The sequence below is a fragment of the Malus domestica genome, chromosome 01 (genome assembly GCF_042453785.1).
Source record: "Malus domestica chromosome 01, GDT2T_hap1".
Lineage (NCBI taxonomy): Eukaryota > Viridiplantae > Streptophyta > Magnoliopsida > Rosales > Rosaceae > Malus > Malus domestica.
In genome coordinates this window covers 17,882,689-17,902,926 of record NC_091661.1, presented here as the reverse complement: position 1 = coordinate 17,902,926, position 20,238 = coordinate 17,882,689, and the positions used below count along the sequence as shown (strand labels likewise).

At 37.2% G+C, this 20,238-nt stretch overlaps 2 protein-coding genes across 2 annotated transcripts; both read right to left on the bottom strand.

Moving 5' to 3' along the window:
- Window positions 1–1,284: 1,284 nt before the first annotated feature.
- Window positions 1,285–4,352, bottom strand: LOC103417614 (probable WRKY transcription factor 75). Its single transcript, XM_008355785.4, has 2 exons — window positions 3,785–4,352; window positions 1,285–1,718 (listed from the first exon to the last, which is right to left on the bottom strand). The coding sequence occupies exons 1-2, from the start codon at window positions 4,261–4,263 to the stop codon at window positions 1,541–1,543; spliced, it is 657 nt and encodes a 218-aa protein (XP_008354007.2). The 5' UTR covers window positions 4,264–4,352; the 3' UTR covers window positions 1,285–1,540.
- A 3,193-nt stretch (window positions 4,353–7,545) lies between these two features.
- Window positions 7,546–11,681, bottom strand: LOC103417615 (uncharacterized). The gene is made up of 10 exons (XM_008355786.4): window positions 11,339–11,681; window positions 10,151–10,287; window positions 9,878–10,051; window positions 9,368–9,604; window positions 9,174–9,274; window positions 9,014–9,086; window positions 8,851–8,919; window positions 8,627–8,734; window positions 8,072–8,197; window positions 7,546–7,879 (listed from the first exon to the last, which is right to left on the bottom strand). The coding sequence occupies exons 1-10, from the start codon at window positions 11,664–11,666 to the stop codon at window positions 7,685–7,687; spliced, it is 1,548 nt and encodes a 515-aa protein (XP_008354008.2). The 5' UTR covers window positions 11,667–11,681; the 3' UTR covers window positions 7,546–7,684.
- Window positions 11,682–20,238: the final 8,557 nt, after the last annotated feature.

The following is a 20,238-nucleotide window of genomic DNA, read 5'->3' as shown; positions in this document are numbered from 1 at the left end:
TTTAATGTCCACCATTGATTAAATCCCATAATCCACCTGGTGCGGTGTTTGTCGATGCAGGTTCTGGGCTGAACGGAAAAGATGTGACAGAAGGGAGTAACGAGTATTGAATACAGGCTTCAAATAGGCACTATGGGATGACAATCTGGGTGGAAAATTCATCAGGACGCTGCAGCAAGCAGCAACAAAGGTTCAAGATAGGCGCGAAATGGTGGTTGGTCAAGGTCTCAGTCGAAACTGGACACACACAAGTCAGGCAGCAGCAGTGTTGAGGTGCAACGGAGTAACGGCGGCCATCCAATGTGAGAAATCGCGCTGAAGTTGACCTTGCCAGTGATGGGGATTCATTGGCAAGTCTCCGACGAGGATAGGAAAACAGTGAACCACACCGGCAAGATTCCGATCTTGTGGCTCATAAACGACAAGAATCGCGGGAAATCAAGCTTTGGGTAAACGACGAGGTCGCCAAAATTGGTCTTGGTCTCGTTGTAGGAGAAGGTGGTGGTCCGGCATCTCCTGGAACGATCGAGATTCAAGAGAGCTAAAGAAGAAAAGGAAGGAAAAAAAAAACCCATAGACCCGGCCCAAATCGACTCGTGTGAAATAGGCTGGGTTAGATTCGGTTCCTATATTAGAATTTGTTGTACCCGACCCGTTTCTTTTAAGCCCGGGTCCGGTCCAGTCTCTTCAAAATTGGGCCCGGCCTGGCCCGTGCCTAACATTATTTGGGGTTGTTTTGCAACTTGCGCAGAGTAAGGGATTTAAGAATATTTTGGTTGAATCTAATTCTGCCCTTGATGTAGACTTGATTCTAAATGATAAAGTTGATAATCAACCTTTGGAAGTTTGGTTTTAAATTGTCATGATTTTATACACCATAGTTGGTCCTTTAAAATTCGGCATATTATTTATCAAAAAATAAATTTTGTTGTTGATGAATTGACTCGTTTGGGTTTAGGTCCATTCTTTTTTTAGCAAGCTCCTCCATCTTGTCAATCTCTTTTGATTGCTGATATAGTTGGGATCATTTAGCCTTGGCTTTATGTCCCATTGACAACCAAAATCCTAACATTTCTTTTGTATTGTATTTTTTTTTTTACAACCTGCCAATACGCAAGTTATAATTAGGTTTTAAACTCGTCATTCATGAAACTTTAACTTGAGACCTCCCAGTTACGAGTGGAACACCATTCACACGCATATCATTTAAAAATCAATAAGGAGTCTAAACATATATATATAGTAACAAAATATATAAACTATTAAAGCTTAATGCATAACATATACTAACAAAGATTTTGGTACATTAATTTTTATATTTAATTTCTTTTTCTTATCACATAGTCATAGTTAACGTGTACAATTTTTTTTTTTTTTTTACAAGAAGATATTAAGAGAAGGGGTCTCGAACACATGACTCGGGCGTAAGGTAGACTTTCTTAACCCACTTTTGAACTACAAATCTCTCCCTACCTTGTGCACAAAGGTTAATATATAAGTACAAATGCCAATGAAAGATGATATATAGTGACCTTGTTAATTAGAACCTAGAGAGGAATTGCATTTGCTTCAGTAGAGGAGTTAGGGTTTCCATGAGTTTCTCGCAAGGATGATTGTGGATTCCTTCATACGTTGTCACGACAATGCTCGTGTCTTTAGACAGCCTCTGGACCTGTTTTTTCACATTGCATGTGTGATGTGTGCAGCGGTAGTAGCTCCTACAATTCATAAGTAATGGCCATATGTTTAAAATGAAGCATAGAGGAGATATTTTAAACTCGACACAATGGAATGAAGAACACTAACTAATACCCTGATAGTATCATTGTGCTTAGATGGAGAAAAAATTAATTACAGTAACATATAAAATTCTGAATCATTCGGTACGTATATATTGTCACACATTTATATATTTGGAGGGTTATATCCCATATAATACAGATAACCAAATAACTACAAGAGTTTTTGGATTCAAATTGCTAGCTAAACACCTCAAAGGTTGCTAGCTAGAATACGTAAGGTCTATATATATGACTAGGTTCAATATGGTTTCTTCTATATGGTAAATTAGTTTAATTTCCCTAAACAAATTTGTATTAATATTAGCATTTTAAATGATTTGGGAGCTCTTTTTTTTTTATGTGGGAAAAATGCTTTGTTATAATTGTATTTTCTGCTAAAAATATACTTTTTGTCAGAATTATATGATCATAATTTCTGAGTCCAAATGTAAAATATTCACGTACTAAATTTCCTCCTTGGGTCAGGCTTAGAAAAAGTTTTGCTATAGACAAACCCGAGTCATGTAAACAATTGGGTTTTTATTTTTATTTTTTACAATTTAATGAGGATGATGAAGGTATTTATCAAATATAGTAAAAACCTTTAAAATACATCCAAATTCCACTTATATAGACATAAATACCTTAGTTTATATGTATAACTAGTTTTTTTTTTTTTTTTGAACAGACGATATCATCTACACTAATTAAAATACTTCTTGCGCAATAATCAAGAGTTGCTCTCACTAATATTTTTTTTTCTTTTTCTTTTTTTCATTTCTTTTCTAAACGGAGAACAAATGTTTCTCTCATTTTTATTTTGTAATAAATAATAATAAAAAAAAACCTTTCTTTCTCGCATATATAGTTCCCACAAAACACTTTAGTGAGAGCTCTTGCTGCCATTCTTGCAGCAATATTTTACTTTGTGCTTAATCTGTTTGCTCTTTACGATGTTCTTAATCCTCTCTTTGTGGTAAAACCTAATTAATTAGCATGAGAATTTTGTTGGTTAATTTCCTTAATTTTGGTCTTACTCAACATTTCTGGTTTTCTCAATACTGTAAAAAGCTAGTACCATATGTAATATCGTACTCGAAGGGCAGCTTGGAATTATGAAAAAGTCCTTTTCGTATTTATTTTTTCGTGCTATATTACATATATGAAGAAAGATTTAAGGATCACAAGGCTTCTTTGATTATTTTATTAAAATATAAAATTGAGAGAAACCTTTGTTCTTCGTTTGGAAAAGAAACGAAAAAAAAGAAGAAAATATTAGTGAGAGCAACACTTGATTATAGCACAAGAAGTCTTTTAGTTAACAATTAGTTATTCATATTTAGTGAGGGTATTTGATAAATTAGTCTTTTATAAAAACTGATATTTTTGAAATTAAGGTTAATTTTTTTGTTATATTTGATAAATTCTCTAAACATTTTGTCTAAATAAATTGATTCTCTATGTTCATATGAAATAATTCACAAGTTCTGACAAATTAAGCAACTAAAAAGAATATATGCATATGATAATTCCTTTACGTCTCAGATTCTCTTGATTCACAAGCCAGCTAAGTAACCAATATTCATCATTTTGAGAAATTTTTTATTATGACAAGAACATGGATGGTACACCATGTGTTTTTATGTAAGTTGAGGAAAATTTTATTTTTTAAGTTATTAACTTTTTAACACACATATCCCACCATTTGTATAGTAACACATGGTGTACCACCTCATGTGCCCGTCACACTGAAAAATCTCTCCATCATTTTCAAAATTCTGTTCCCTAGAATATTAAATAAAGGGAAAATTTGAAAGAGGTCCAATTTTATAACCTATCTTTTGAAATAGGTCCAATTTTTAGTGATTTTTTACTTTTGAAATAGGTCTAATTTTTAGTCTAATTGGACTTATATCAAAAGCCCTCTAGATTAATACATGTACGGTATAAACAAAGTGTTCATATTCATAAATATTTGCAAAGTAATTAAATAATGAATAAACCTGGGATATGAACTGTTCTTGACTGCTTTCTGACCGTATTTTCTCCAGCGGTAGCCATCATCAAGAATATCATCCTCACTCCGAGTCTGAAACGCAAACCTAGGCCGGCTCGCCGCTGCTTTTCTCATTTTACCCCCACCCTTCCTTTTAACACCAACCTTTTCTTCCTGATCAGCTCCAGTATTCCAAGCAGAGCCACTAATATTATTGTCCATCATAGCCATAGGCTTAAAACTATTAATCTGATCATGATTAAACCCGCCTGCCGCTTGAGTACCACCAGAGAGAAGGCTAACCCAATCAATGTCTAGAAGATCGGGAGGGTTAGTCATCAATGAGGAGGATGAAGAGGATGTGAAGAGATAGGGAGAAGGGGGACGAGGGTTTTGGGGTGGAGGCGGTAACAAGAATGGTAATGACAAGGGCAGCGATTGGGAGGTTAATGGAGGTGGATTATGCTGTTGATGATGATCTTCCATTATAATTAATAGAAGTGTTTTGATTATAATTAGTGGTCAATAATCAAACTAATGATGAGAAAGGAAGAGAGAATGTTTGATGCATTAAGTCTTCTCTAGCAAGGTGGTGGAAGGTGAGAAGAAGTTGGACTGACGCACACGAACAGAGAGAGAGAGAGAGAGAGATGTTTGCTTAGGGTTGAATTAAATGAGCGGAAAGGGGTTTTTGCCGTTTTTGGTTTAACACTATCTTGTTTACCCTAGCTAGGGTAAAGGCCAACTACATCTCAACTACTTCTGTTCAACTGCAAATTTCGAGTGCATAAGGTGACGTGCCCCAATATACATATCGTTATCATCAATGCATGGATTTGCATGCATGGCTCTCTCTCTCTCTCTCTCTTCTATCTTCACCTACAAGATTCATGGTATAGGTGTTTCTGTAATATTTTAATATATTGAGAACTGTAGGACACATGTTCAAATAATCAAAGTTTGACTAGATACTGTTTACCAACCAAGGCAAGCAAAAAGATTTGGACCAAGTATCGTCTGTCTGTTGCCGACGCCATCCTCTTCTGTGTGACCCACAAGCATTGTGACAGGGCTCCCGCTTGTCTTTTATCTCTCTATTGATACTTTCTTAAAGCAAATAAGTTATGTGTACATTGAAGATGTGTGTATGAAAGAAGAGATTGACAACCACTTCCTACCAAAGTTAAGGTTACCTCGCCACCCTAATATGCCTCATTTGGTGGTTTGGATAGGATAGAACTTATATTTTGGATAGAATAGGTTAGGACAACCCACTGCAACTCTCCAAGACCCACCTACCTTCCCTGAAACTCCAAATATCAAATGATCTTCTTTGCAAGGAGTTCGCAAAATCCACCTACAAAATAGGTTCAGAAGAAGGGTTCAGGGTTTGATTTGATGATGGGGCACGTTTGATACATAGGATTGACTTAGATTGGTTTGATTAGGTTTGAATGTTTCTATTTCGGCGTGTCTTTTAAATTGTCTAGAATAAGTCCACATAAAGAATGTAATAATCTCAGCTTGTCTAGTTATATCAATTAATCCTATACATTGGTTAATCTTAGCTTGTCCAGCTATCAATTAATCTTATACATTGGTTAAAGATGATCTTAGTGTTGAATAACCCCATTCAGTACTAGTCCGGTCAATCAAATGTCCCCTAATAGATTGACATACGAATCAACTAAGGAGGCGTTTGTTACTCCGGACTGTCTTGGACTGGATTAGCTTCAGGGACTAAGCTAGACTGGCTTAGACTAGACTAAGCTGGACTAACTTAGTGAAGCGTTTGGTGCAGTGTAGGATTAACAAGTAGGATAATGAAAATAATATTGTAGTTTATTGTCGAAATTAATTTATTATTAATTTCTTCACATAATCTCTCTCTCAGCTTCCCTTCTCGATCTCGAGTCCACCAGCAAGCTGCTCCACTTCCTTCATTAACTTCACAATTTCACCATCTCTCTACTCATTGCCCTCTCAATCTCAAACTTTATCTCACATCATTTGCTCCATCTGGGTCAAAACAAAAACACCACAAACACTCTTCTCCAACTCTAACCCAACATTTTTCTTGCTCTACTCACTCAACTCGCTCATAAGCGATTCAATATCCACGGCGGAACCAACAACTCAGACTCCAAATATGCCTTGCCCTGCACCAGCGACTCCACCTGTTGCTGGCGGTCCTTGGTTTCCTTGAGTAGTAGAGAATTCAGCGACTTGAGGTTCTGGAGTTGCTCAGATGGCTCGTCCATGGCGGTGGTGGCGGCAAGAAATATGAGATTGGGGATTTTTTGCGGGTGATGGTTGGTGGTGGGAAATATGAGATGGGGGATTTTTTATGGTTGATGTTGGTGGTGGGAAATATGAGATTCGAGATTTTAGAGGATGATGACCCTGGCGAAGCGAAGCAGCTTGATAGGGATAGTCTACAAATCTTAATTAAATCCCATCGAAATCCAAAATTAAGAAGCCCAGAACTCACAGAGGGGCTCGCAGGGAGGAGGAAGAAGCCGGTCTTAGCAAGTCCCATGGTTTGGGAAGGGCCTCGCTAAGAACCTTTAAGGAGGCCTCTAGTCCACACGAGTCCCCTTTGGTCCCACTTAACTTAGTCCCAGCACCTATCAAACATGGGACCGTAGTCCAGTCCAGTCCAATCCCATTTAACGAGGCCAAACAAACGCACCCTGAGTATACAATTTATAACTTTACATAGAGTTGTTTTCTCAATATTTTTTATAGACTACCAATAAGAGTGGGTAAAAAGTGTAAATGATGCTTAATAAATTATGCATAGCTTCGATTATTAACTTTTCATACAATACTTTTATAGCTTTATTAGTCCGTCTGAAAATGCTTATTTAGAAAGAATTTCTCTTTGAAACCGCTTTTAATATCAACGCTTTATTACTTCAAAAAATTTAACAAAAATGTAAGTGCTTTCTTGAAAAACACTTAGTATTTCCTTAAACACTTGAACATGTGCATCTTTTGCATTTTTCAGCACCAAAGCACTTTTTAACTTTTCCTGAGAAACACGGTCAGAGGCATTTTGGTGATTTAATTATAAAAGCACTTCCAATATTGTGTTATATAGTTCCTATATCACAATGATATGATATAGTTAAAAAACAACGGGCCTTAAAAGTGTTAATTTTAAGGATATGCTATTCACACATTTCTTTTTACTTCTCACATATCTCCTCTTAATTTCTGTCATTTGATATTCTTTAATTCATTTGATCCGACGACTGCAAATTAAGAGAGTGTGTGAGAAGTTAACAAAAGTGTGCAAATAACACATCCCTAATTATATATTCAAGACTATTCTAAACAGCTCTAAGAAAGAGGAGAATTAGAACTTGTATTATTATAGTAGTCAACTAACTTAACTCACATTTGCGTGTGCATTGAGTAATTAACAGTACACATTCGCTTAATTTTATAGAAAATCAAATTTTGCTTAGAAAAGAACATTGTAAAGAAAGTCTCTAAACCAATAATACAAGCCTCAAATTGAACTTCAACATATAGAGAAGCTCCTTGCCTCAACTAAGGCACCATTATAAATGTTTTGTTTGGTAGAGGATCGGATCAAAATGAGTAAGACATTATTTTTAAGGTACGTTGAAGGAAGCAATAAAAAAAATTGTGCGGTAGGAGATGGAGGATTAAAGGGAGAAGGAAAGAAATGAAAAGTTTATCAATTCTAATCCTCCCCAAAATAGTCCTCCCCAAAATAGTAGGATTAGAAGAAAGAAGTTTCTGTAATGTCTAACCCAAACATCCATACCAAACGAGGCCAAAGTATCAAGTAAATAAGTTGAATCAACTCCAGACCACACATTTGACCCAAAAAAGTACAAACTACAGAGATTTAGTGCAGGAACTGCCATGGAAATCAGAACAAAGGCTTCTTTCCATCTAGCATTCCCATCAAATGATCAAAAACCTGGCTCCCTGCATCGCGTAGACCAGAATGCATGAATTCGTTGGTTATCCACAACCGAATCCCTGCTATCTGCGAAGCAGTTTCCATGGCCAGCTTGAAGTTGACATACATATCTTCGTAGTAAACAGCAGCAGCAACAGGTACCTGTCAACATTGACAGAAATAAATTTAATTATTTACACACTTATGGGCGAAACTGCTGATAATTCACGTCAAGGGTTTGGTACAAATGGAAAACATCACAGGCTGCGAGAAAGTTTAGGTCTCCTTCCCCATGTAAAATTCTTATGGTGAGATGCTATTCAAGTAGATTAACTTCATATAAAGGTAGCACACCTTGTTATTTTTTAGTGCATCGATGTTATATAGGGGAGGCCAATCCTTCTTCTCAGCCAATACATGAGAAGCACCTTTGAATTTCCTTAAGGCATGAATCTCATCGAACATCCATGGGAAGATCATCTGCAGGAGCAAAAAGCCCAACATTTGTGTGTAAAGTACTTTTCAAAGCTGCAAGTAACAACATGCTGGCGGAAAGCTCCTACAATTTTCATCAAGACACTTGCCCTGTATGCTACACAGTTGTGAATCTACTGCTTCCCGATGGACATCAGTCAACCCATAGACTGGTCCAAGGGTCTACAGCTAGACAGCTTTTATACCATCATGCAATTAAATCATAAATTTATGCACAGCTAGATATCATCGATTAATGTTTATAACTCCCCAAGGTATTCTACATCTCATACGCTGTCAATTATTTCTATCCATGAGATGTATAAAATGAATTAATATCTAAATACATCATCAACTACCCGTCACTCATAGAACTAAATGTCAACATTATGTCTTTTTGTCATTTTGAAAGAGAAGGTTGGAACAAATGCCTACCTCTCCTGTGAAAAGTACGGGACGACCTTCTTTTGCAGCCCGGACTGCATCAAATTTGCCCTCATCTTCAGCCCTTATTCTATGAGCAGACCACCGTGATGAAGCACCCTTCAACAAATAAATAACTACATAACTAGATGAACTAATAAGCTAATGAAAACTATATAAATATTTAAGAATATATAGTATAAACTTCTGTAAATTAACTAGATTAAAGCAATTACCTGACAGTATATGGACTCATGAAGAAGAGCAAAAAGTGGATTTGTATCAAAAGAAGACCACTTGTCAAACTGCAAACATGGAATGGTTTAAGGTTTTTAACTTTATACCAGGAATATTCAAAACCTTAGATTCGATATCAAGAAAAAGCAGTTATTTTCTTACAGCATCCAAGAAGTAATAACTAATTTCCTTTCGTGCTCCTGGAACTATTATAGGATCCCAAGCCCTCTCAAACCTATGGGTTGAAGTGAAATTAAAATCACTTAAAGAATGACTAAATTGTAACATATTAAAATCTAGATTCATATTCATGAAACCTTACATGTAATGTAAGCGCTCAAAACCAGCACTGGATCCTAAGCCACTAAGACCAAGAGTTTGCAATCCCTTTGGGGTTAGGAAGCCCCCGGATGGAAGTGGGACCTGTACAAAAACAAGGGTGAATGGGGTTAATTTCAAAGATCTTAAATCTCAACAGTAGGAACAGAACCAAGATCATCTGTTCTAGACCCTCACCCCACCGCCCTCTGATTCTGATAGATAGTTAACAACTTCACGAACAACCTCAATATCTTCAGGATACCTTTTGTAGTACTTCTCATTCTGAATTATAATCTGTTCAGAGCATGCTCTATATACAACGTCTCCAGTGAATCCATTTCCTATTGGAGGGATTCCTCCAGTTAAAAGGACTTGCTTTAGTCCTTGTGGTGCAAAACTCAAATAAGTTACTGCACAAAAACCACCAAAGCTCTGCACAAGGGAAAGGAAAAAAGCTGTAATTCTGGTTCAGTTGTACAGGATAAAGAACAATCCATAAGAAATGACACGAAAGAAAAAGCTTCACATATAAGAAGAATGATATCGACATTATGACTGAACTCTTGGATCATAAGAAAGTCCTTGATAACAAAGTAGGTCTTTCAGCAAATAAGGCAACTACAAAGCGTCAGAACTATCACATTATAGTCTAAACTCTAAAGATCACATGCAAGCATAAATACCAAAGGAAGTTGTAATTAATACCTGACCCAAGATTGTCCATGGCGCAGCATCAGGAACAAGACGTACTCGAATAAACTCTGCATCATTTACTATATTATCAGCTCGAAAATGTTTTACATAATCAGCCAATTTCTCTTCAGACTTCAATTGCAACAAAGATGAAGCCGTCAAAGGAGTTGATAAACCTGTTCCTCGCTGCAAGTAAAATACATCAGCACAACTATAATAAACAAAGTATTGCATATTGACAAAAGCTTGTAATAAGATATGTCTCTATAGACATGCGGCCCATGCCTGATCAAGCAATATAACACGAAATTCTTCACATGCTTTACGTATCCATCCACTGGATTCAGTTGGTCGGGGGGCCTCAAATCCAGGTCCACCTTGTAGATATAATAGGTATGGCAATTGTTGTTCTTCTTTACCAACTGCAACATAAAATTTATTTTATTGAGGGAGTAATGACCCACATGTAAAGCCAAATGTCTTGTCTGCGTGTGCAAAGAATATTAACATTCTGCACATTGGCAAAATGGAAACAAATCTTGCTTGCCAATTACATTACTATCTACTCTTCACTAGAGAGAGAGAAAAATAAATAAATAAAGAGATTTCGTAACTAAAAGCAGACAGTTTTTGAAGTCCCAGTTTACAGGTATGCATATGCTTTCACGCTCAATTTTAATATGTCTTTTATCTCGAGTGCCATAGCCACATATGTATGCAACTTCTGCCGTTACTTATCTCGTTATGAACCATCCTTAAATGAAGTTTAAGCCTTTTGCATGCACATATGCCAGTGTCTTAAGAATCCATATATAGTTTACTTGAATTAAATTAAATACCAAACAAAAGAAGAGTATTACTCTGGAACCTGCCACTAGTCTACTGAAAACTACTACACATCATATTTCAACAGTCCATGACCTGTTGTGTTATTAGACCAACATTCATAAAAAATCAAAGTGTTAAGAACAACCGTATGAGCACCTTTTGCATCAATAACAGAATACATCACATCAACAAAACAGTTTCAGTGTCTACAATGCTAAGGAAAAAGGAAAAACGCAACGAACCCAATTTTCACATAAGTGGGGGTATGTGGAAACTAGACATTAGCTCATAAACAGAAATTTCGGCAACCAAACAACTAAAAACTATCACCATTGTTAGTTATTGGATTCGAATCACTCTTCCAATTCAAAACATTAAGCAATGCCTTTTTCTTAGCTGTATAAATAGTAAACAATGTTTCAATTCTCTCCCTTTCCTCCATTTTCTTGGCAACCAAACAGAGCAAAACACAAATATGGTCAACGACTTCAGCAAAAATCTGAACTCTGAGCTTCACGAACAAATTAATCACTTCAAATCACACACACTAGATTGCATAATTCACAACCAACACCATTCAAACAGTAATTAGCAGCTAACAACGCGAATTAAACTAAATTAATGATGTGAATAAAGCTTAATTACCTGAAACAACTTCGCGAGCGAAGACTGAGATCTTAGGCGAAGCGGTACGATCGACGGAGTAGTCGAGAGGCACAGTGAATCGGTGGTCTCGGAGTCGGAGCTCCGGCACCGAAAACCATTTCCCGGCAGCGTGGTCGGGCGATGATACGGCGGACGCGGCGGTCTGTACAGACATGGCTGTTACCATACGGAGTGAGCTCCAGCTATAACGGAAGCAGCGAAAATTGGCGATGTGAAATAGTGGAAGCGTGCGAAGAGAGGAGAGAGGGGGAGAAGGAAGGCAGAGGAGTGAGGTTATCAATGAGGGTGGCGCGTGAGTTGCCAGCATTTTGGGAGAGAGTGTGAGTGAAACCCGTGGATTCTGGTTTTTAACACGTGGCGCGATCTGTTTGTGATTTGGGTTGGATGATCTGAGTGGTTGGATGTGTAGACTTTTTTTTAACTGTCTGATTTGGACTTAGCGATGTCGTTGCAGACGCAGATTCGATTATTTACGTAAGCCAAACCAGTGGAAGAGATTCGATAAGGACCGATGGGAGATAATAGTTTAAAGTAAAGTTATGTTTTGCTTCTAATAATGTAACATTATATCCAACAGTTCTTTAAACAGAAGGACTCCGATTACATTCAGTTCTTGTACAATCAAATAAGACGGTCTTTCTAATTGAAGAAGGTAACGATCTACCCCAATTACATCCTCTCTTTTTTTTCAGTTTACGGCCTTTCACTACACCGGTTACTTTCGTTGTTTTTTCCTTACACTAGCAGTATAAATGTATAATCGAATCAAAGTAATTTATTTAATAAACAATTTGGTTGCATTTGACTAATTTTAAGGCATATGTGGCAATTTAACATCTCGTGAGGTTTTCTACTCTATTTGATATGTCAAATCTTTTAGTGTAGATAATATCGTTTGTTCCAAAACAAGTAAACTTTAGGAGAAAATACACACAAGATAAAATTTTAATTTTTAATTGAGACTTGTAAATTATTTCTTTGACCCTATTAGTATAAAAATATCTATGTATAAGAAAAAATAGCCAATTTGGTTTGATCACTTCACGTCATAAGTAAAGCTCTATCGGTGTTTTATTTTCATTACTGTTGAAAGAGATACTATATATGAATCTCTACCCCCATTGAATATTTGAAACCTTATAAAGGCTTATCAAGAGTTGGGTCACCCCAAACCTTTGAACTCGCCATCCCGCTGGTGTCCTCCTCCTTCCGGATGGGTAAAAATTAATGTTGGTGGTTCCTTCTGTTCCTCTCGAATTTAGGGGGTGTTGGTGTGGTTTTTCGTGACGAAACCAGTAGCTGTGCCGGAGGTTTCATTCTCAAAATACCACACGTGACTAACCTCAAATTGGTCGAACTCATTGCTTCTCAGGATGGTATCTTATGGGCTGTGCAGCGGCATTAACAACATATTATTTTGGAGAGTGACAACCTGCAGGTGGTTCAAGACATTGACAGCTTGAATGGGGGTTCCTCTCCTACTGATCTTTTGGTCGAGGACATCAGAGAAAATCTGATAGGCTTTGAAGAATCCAAAGTATGTCATGTTTGTCAATCCGCAAATGTTGCCACACACTGTATGACCAAGTTGGTCTCTGTAAGAGTGTAAACAAACACAAAGATGAGAATCCAAGTGAAGATAATTCAAGGGCCTAGATGATGACAAGTGTCAAAAGATCCAAGAGAAGTTATAAGGATGTTAGAATCTGTTAGAATATGTTAGTGGTTAGAATCTGTAGTTAGTTTGTTAAGATACTAGCTTATGCAGTAAGCATGGTCTCAAATGCCGATATTATCGGCGATATTTCGCCGATAATATCGGGTTTTCGAGTTAACGATATTTTAATGCTTATCCAATGAGATTTCGTCAAAATATCGTGATATTATCGATAATATCGATAATATAACGATATTTCTGAAATTATCGCGATATCTTGGATCTGTGCCAATCAGAGAAGAACGCCGAAGATGGATCTGTGCGAACCCGAGCCAATTTCGTCCCAAAAACCTTGCAAAAACATGATTTTGAACTTAAATTTCACATATAAGCTTCAATGTGGAACAGAAAGAGGTAAACCGAAGCTTACCTAACCAGATAAATTCAAGAAACTCGCCGGAGTTCCTGCGTTCGCTGAGTTGCAGAGACGAGAAGGAAAGGGAGAAAGACGAGGTTGCTGATGACGATGGGTGTCTTCCTGAAGCAGGTGCGATGGTGTGCGTGTGTGTATGTAGGTCTCAGACTCGGTGCAGAAAGAATGGGGAGTTTCGAGAGACGGCGCCGACGAGGCTAAGGGAGAAGAAAGATCGAAAGATAGAGACTGAGGAGTCTCTGTCTACGTGCGTGTGTTATGTGCGTGTGTAATCTAGGGAGAAGGGAGAGAAGAGAGAAGAAGGATCGAGAGAGAGAGACTAAGGAGTCTCTATCTGCGTGCGTGTGTTATGTGCGTGTGTAATCTAACATGTGTGCGTGTGTGGTGGCGTGTCTATGTGTGTGTGGTTAGGTCATCTCAAATCAGTTAAATAAACATCCTTTAAATCCATCATGTTTGCCAGCTCACTATATAATCAACTTAAATAAGTTAAATCCATCATGCAATGCATTTCCTTCCAATTTTTTGTGATAAACTAATAAATAATTGACTAAATAAACATCCTGCAAAGTTTCAATAAAAATTTCCAAGTTTTTCTTACAATTTCCGTGGTTTCCATATTATTTTTATCGATATCGATAATATCCCGATATTTCCATCGATATTTCCGTGTTTTTGGACTACCGATATTTCCGATATCATTGATATTTAATACCTTGGCAGTAAGCAATAGATATACAACTAAGGTGTAAGAAATGTAAACATTAATTACAAAGAAATATAAAAGAAGGTCTTTCTTCTTCTCTCTCTCTACAAGTCTAAGTTTTCTTAATTGTCTTCATTAAAACTCTGTTACAATCTTCACATGGTATTATCGCCTCGCATCGACCTGGCGCTTCCGCACCTCAATCAAAGCATTTCTTTCTCTTCTTTACCTTCTAGTTTGCAATCTGTTGTGTGATAAACAAAACAATTGGCTTCTTCCGATCTCCATAAAACTTTAAGAAATTGTTCTTCGTTCCTGCATACCAACTGTTCGATAAATTGTCTTAGTGAAAGAATTTTATACAACATCAACCATGGTGACTGCTGATCAGTTAAAGATCGTTCAATCTCCGATCACTGGTTTTATTTCCACCATTTCGACATCCGTTACAGTCAAGCTTGATGATTCTAACTATCTCACATGGAGTTTTCAGATCACTCTTTTCTTCGAAAGCCATGGCATTATGGGTTTTGTGGACGGCTCAAGAAACTATTCTCCGCGATTTGATGATGACTCTACAAGTGAAGGGATTGAGACCGATGGTTATCTTGTCTAGAAGATGCATGACCGTGCCCTTATGCAGTTGATCATTGTAACCTTGTCTCCAATGGCAATGTCCTGCATCATTGAAAGTGGAACCTCTCAGGAAATGTGGGTTAATCTTGCTGAAAGATTTTCAACAGTTACAAAAGCTATGATTTTTCAAATGAAAACTGAACTCCAAAACATCAAGAAAGGTTCTGAGTCTGTTTCTGTATATCTGCAAAAGATCAAGGATGCCAGAGATCATCTTGCAGCTGCCAGTGTTCATTTTGATGATGATGATATAATCATACTTGCTCTGAAAGGTCTTCCTGCAGAATTTAATACCTTTCGATGTGTCATAAAGGGAAGAGAGAACACTATTTCGCTAAAGGATTTCAGGTCTCAATTGTTGGCAGAAGAGACTACAATTGGTCAGGACTTTGAAACATCAACATATTGTGGTTCTACAATGGTTGCTGGTACTGCGATTAACAAAGGGAAAGCTTTAGTTCTTGACCAAGATTCCTCCCATTCTGTGAATTTGGTTCAAGCTCTGAAACCAATGACCAAAACTACAAGAGTAATGGTAATGGATTACCTTCTTCTGGTCATAGTTTTGGAGGTCCTTATAACAATAAAGGCAGTCAATTTTTTAACAATGGTGGTCATTATCAAGGAGGGTACAAAGGCACTAACTTCAAAGGCAGAGGACGAGGCTGATCATATTATTCTGGCCCCAGATTTTATCAGCCTCCATCCAACACAAGTCCTGGAATTCTTGGTGCTCCAAGACCATTTCAATCTCATTGTCCTGATCATTCTTCTGAGATCCCAACATGCCAAATTTGTAACAAAAAAGGGCATGTTGCAACTGATTGCTTTCAGAGACACAGTTCACAAGTCACAAGTTCTCAATCTCCGATTCAATGCCAAATTTGCTGGAAATTTGGTCACTTTGTAGTTCAATGCTATCACAGAGGCAATTTTGCCTATCAAGGCAAGTCACCATCCTCAAATCTCGCAGCCATGCATGTCAATCATCAACCCTCTGCACCTATGGATTAATTCTGGGTTGCAAATACTAGTGCAACCTCACATATGACCTCTGAGCTAGCCAACTTGGATCTGGCAAATCCATATCATGCCAGTGACACAATAACCACAGCAAGTGTTGTAGGTTTGCAAATTTCTCACATTGAAACTTCAAAATTACACACTCCTAATCATAGTCTTGCATTGAAGAATGTGTTATATGTTCCCAAAAATATCTCAGCATCTATTATCAGTTTATCAGCTATGTAAGGATAATAGATGCAGATTCATATGTGATGATCTATGTTTTTGGGTTCAGGACAAACTCATAGGGACAATCATTCTCAAGGGGCTGTGTAAGGCTGGCTATTACCATATTCCTTTCCATACTGTTCAGAAGCCATCATCTGCATCATCTCAATCACAAAAATGCTTTCTTGCACAACCTGTTAGTTCCAGTTTATGGCATCAAAAGCTAGGTCACCCATCTAATGCAATCACTTCTGTAATGTTTCATCAAAATAAAGTCTCTATCTCTTTTGACACATGTAAATCAGTTTGTACATCATGTCTCGAGGGAAAATTCACCAAAATACCTTTTGTTTTTCCTACAACTAAGTCTGTACATCCACTAAAAGTCATCCATAGTGATGTATGGGGACCTGCCCCTCTCCTGTCATATGAAAGATTTCGATACTATGTAACTTTCATAGATAAATGTACAAGATTTATATGGATTTTTCCATTGAAAAATAAATCAGAAGTGTTTGCTCTCTTTTTCAAATTTCATGCTTTTCTGTGCACTCAATTTTCTGTCAAAATAAAAGTTCTCCAAAGTGATAGTGGTGGAGAGTATACCAGTTCACAATTTCAATCTTTTCTAGCTACAAATGGTATTATTCATCAAAAATCTTGTCCATATACCCCTGAACAAAATGGTTTAGCTGAGAGAAAGCATAGGCACATTGTAGAAACTGCAATTACACTACTTCAAACTGCAAGATTACCAAATCTTTTTTGGTTTCATGCTTGTGCTACTACAACATATCTCATCAATAGAATGCCATGTGCTACCTTAAAAATGCAGTCTCCCTATCAAATGTTGTATGGACAAATTCCCAGTATTACTCATCTCAAATTTTTTGGTTGTGCATGTTTTCCACTCTTAAAACCATATAACACTAGTAAGTTATAACCAAAAACAACAACATGTGTTTTTCTGGGTTATGCAGGAAATTACAAAGGCTTCGTATGTCTAGATATTGCTCAAAATAAACTGTATATATCTAGACATGTATTATTTGATGAATCAGTTTTTCCATACAAACAGTTTTCAAGTTCTCCTAAATCTTCTCAACCTCCAATCACATCTACTTCACTGCACTTTTGTCCATCTCTGCCATGCATTACCTTAACAAATCAAGTCACATCACCACCTCATTCTCATGCATCTTCATCACATATCACAAGTTCAATATCTACAAATGCATCTCGTGCTTTAGAGTCCTTGACTGCATCTAGTGCCTCAGATTCTTTGCCTGCATCTCGAGCTTCAGATTCTTTGGAAACACATGCATCTGCAAACTCATTTTTCAATCATTCATCATCAAGTCCTAGTTCCAATCACTTATTTCATTCTGAAATACCAGCACCTACACCTACACAGCATCAGTCCCTGTAGATCTTAATTTCCAACAAGAACACCTTCGTGTGGTTCTTCCAATACCAATGAATATGCACCCTATGGTTACAAGATCCAAGAATGGTATCATCAAAATGAGAGCTTTATCTGCCAGTGTTAGTTCTCAGTCCATCATCTCAGAACCCAAATCATTCAAAGCTGCTTCTAAAGTACCACAATGGCAGAATCCAATGCAGGAAGAGGTAGATGCTCTTCATTCTCAAAATACATGGTCCTTTGTTCCCCTTCCAAGTGGTAAAAACCTAGTTGGGTGTAAATGGGTGTACAGAATTAAAAAGAATGCAGATGGTACTTTGGCAAGGTATAAGGCAAGGCTTGTAGCAAAGGGCTATAGTCAGGAAAAAGGTATAGACTATGGAGAAACATTTAGTCATGTGGTTAAGCCTACAACAATTCGACTTGTTTTTGCTTTAGCATCTCAGTTCAAATGGCAACTACGGCAATTAGATGTGAAAAATGCCTTCTTACATGGGTTTTTACAAGAAGAAGTGTATATGGAGCAGCCTCCAGGTTTTCAAAGCCTTCAACATCTTTCAACTTATGTCTGCAAGCTTCAAAAATCGCTCTATAAACTTAAACAAGCTCCAAGAGCTTGGAATGACAAATTCACCAGTTTTCTACCTGCATTGGGTTTTAAGCCCTCACATGGTGATTCATCCTTATTTGTTCTTCATTCTCACCATAGCATTGTCATATTACTGCTTTATGTTGATGATGTCATATTAATTGGAAGCTTATCTCAGTTGATTTCTTAAGTCATCGAAGAACTCACTACAGAGTTTGAGATGAAAGATTTAGGCAATCTACATTATTTTCTGGGGTTGCAGATTAGTCACACAAATGAAGGATTATTTGTTTCTCAATCTAAATATATCACTGAGCTCATTGACAAAGTGGATTTGTAGGATTGCAAACCCTGTGCTACTCATTGTTTGTTATATCACTGGCTTCTAAAAAATGATGGCAAGCCTTATCATAGCCCGGAGCAATATCGCAGTGTGGTTGGAGCTCTTCAATATCTCACCTTTACAAGACCAGATATAGCCTTCTCTGTCAATCAAGCATGTCAATTCATGCATAATCCTATGGAGTCTCATGTCATTGCAGTCAAAAGAATTCTTCAGTATCTTAAGGGAACATCAAACTATGGAATTCATTTTAAACCAGGGCCAATACATCTACAGTCCTATAGTGATGCTGACTGGGGCAGGGATCCAAATGATAGAAAATCTACCTCAGGGTTTATAATTTTTCTTGGGTCCAATCCTATCTCTTGGGAGAAGCAACACACTGTGTCAAGATCATCCATAGAAGTAGAATATCGAGCCCTCGTTATCACAGCAGCTGAACTAGCTTGGATAAGGCAATTATTTTGTGACCTACACATTTATATTCCTCAAGCACCGATGCTTTACTGTGACAACCTCTCAGCTATCTCTTTATCCACCAATCATGTGTTTCATGCAAAATCTAAACATATTGAGATTGACTATCACTTTGTTCATGAAAGGGTTACAAGGGGTGATCTTCAAGTTCAACATGTCTCATCTGCAGACCAATTTGCTGATATACTCACGAAGGGTTTATCTGTACCTCTGTTCCAGCAGCATTGTGGCAATCTCATGCTTAGTTCCCTCGAGCATAAGATTGAGGGGGGATGTAAGAGTGTAAACAAACGCAAAGATGAGAATCCAAGTGAAGAGAATTCAAGTGCCTAGATGATGACAAGTGTCAAAAGATCCAAGGGAAGTTATAAGGATGTTAGAATCAGTTAGAATCTGTTGGTGGTTAGAATATGTAGTTAGTTTGTTAAGATACTAGCTTATGCAGTAAGCAATAGATATATGACTAAGGTGTAAGAAATGTAAACATTGATTACAAAGAAATATACAAAAAAGTCTTTCTTCTTCTCTCTCTCTACAAGTCTAAGTTTTCTTAATTGTCTTCATTAAAACTACTGCTGCAATCTTCACAGTAAGCAAAACTCACTTGTTGGCTTACACAACTAGGCGTTAGTTGTCTTCTGATTTCAATTTTTGTTGGTTTGAGAAACCTCCAGATTTATTGTCGAATGTCCTCTTACAAGATTATATGCTTTCTTGATACCTTTGAATAAACCACTACTGTTTCTCTTAAAAAAAAGAGTTGGGTCGCTGCCCTTATTGTTAAGATTTAAAGTGAAACTTTAACTTCGTTCAGTCATATAATATTAAAACAAGGGTCAATCTCAGTTTATTAGTATGAAGTTTCATGGTTTTCAACTAGTTGAATACATATTTACATGTCGACACCTGGGGATCTTCCGAACAAATGCATACATTGAAATTAAACAAATATACATATAGGGATAGCGAGAAGGAAAAGAGAGGAAAGAGAGAAAGAGAGAGAGAGATAGAGCAAAACTAGTGGAAGACATGGCCGCAGATGGAGATGGATTAGAGATCCTCATAAATGGGCTTGAGGTCTTTGTAGCAAACTGAGCAGATTATTTTGGCGAAATTGTTGGAATCTGCATCGGCCATCTCTCTGGTCTCTAATCTAGGGTTTCGAATTTGAGATTTATTTGTGTCATGATTTTGGAGGGTTGTGCGTGGAGCCAACTGAGCGGGAAGAAGATGGATTTTGTTTGAGTGAGAGCTATTAGTGTATGTGTAATTTGAGTTTGAAAGTTAAACACTCTATTGTCTATTTGTAATCTCCATTTTGATATATTTGAAAGCTATTTTTAAATGAAAGTATGATCGATTTTCTAAAACTATTTTTT

What these genes read in the sequence shown, in the direction of transcription:
- LOC103417614 (XM_008355785.4), bottom strand. Translation starts at nt 4,263, where the DNA reads ATGGAAGATCATCATCAACAGCATAATCCACCTCCATTAACCTCCCAA. An exon ending in AAGAACAGTTCATATCCCAG is followed by an intron (nt 1,719 to 3,784) that starts GTTTATTCATTA and finishes TATGAATTGTAG; the next exon opens with GAGCTACTACCGCTGCACAC.
- LOC103417615 (XM_008355786.4), bottom strand. Translation starts at nt 11,666, where the DNA reads ATGCTGGCAACTCACGCGCCACCCTCATTGATAACCTCACTCCTCTGC. An exon ending in TTTGAGCGCTTACATTACAT is followed by an intron (nt 9,087 to 9,173) that starts GTAAGGTTTCAT and finishes TTCAACCCATAG; the next exon opens with GTTTGAGAGGGCTTGGGATC. An exon ending in GTTATTACTTCTTGGATGCT is followed by an intron (nt 8,920 to 9,013) that starts GTAAGAAAATAA and finishes CCATGTTTGCAG; the next exon opens with TTTGACAAGTGGTCTTCTTT.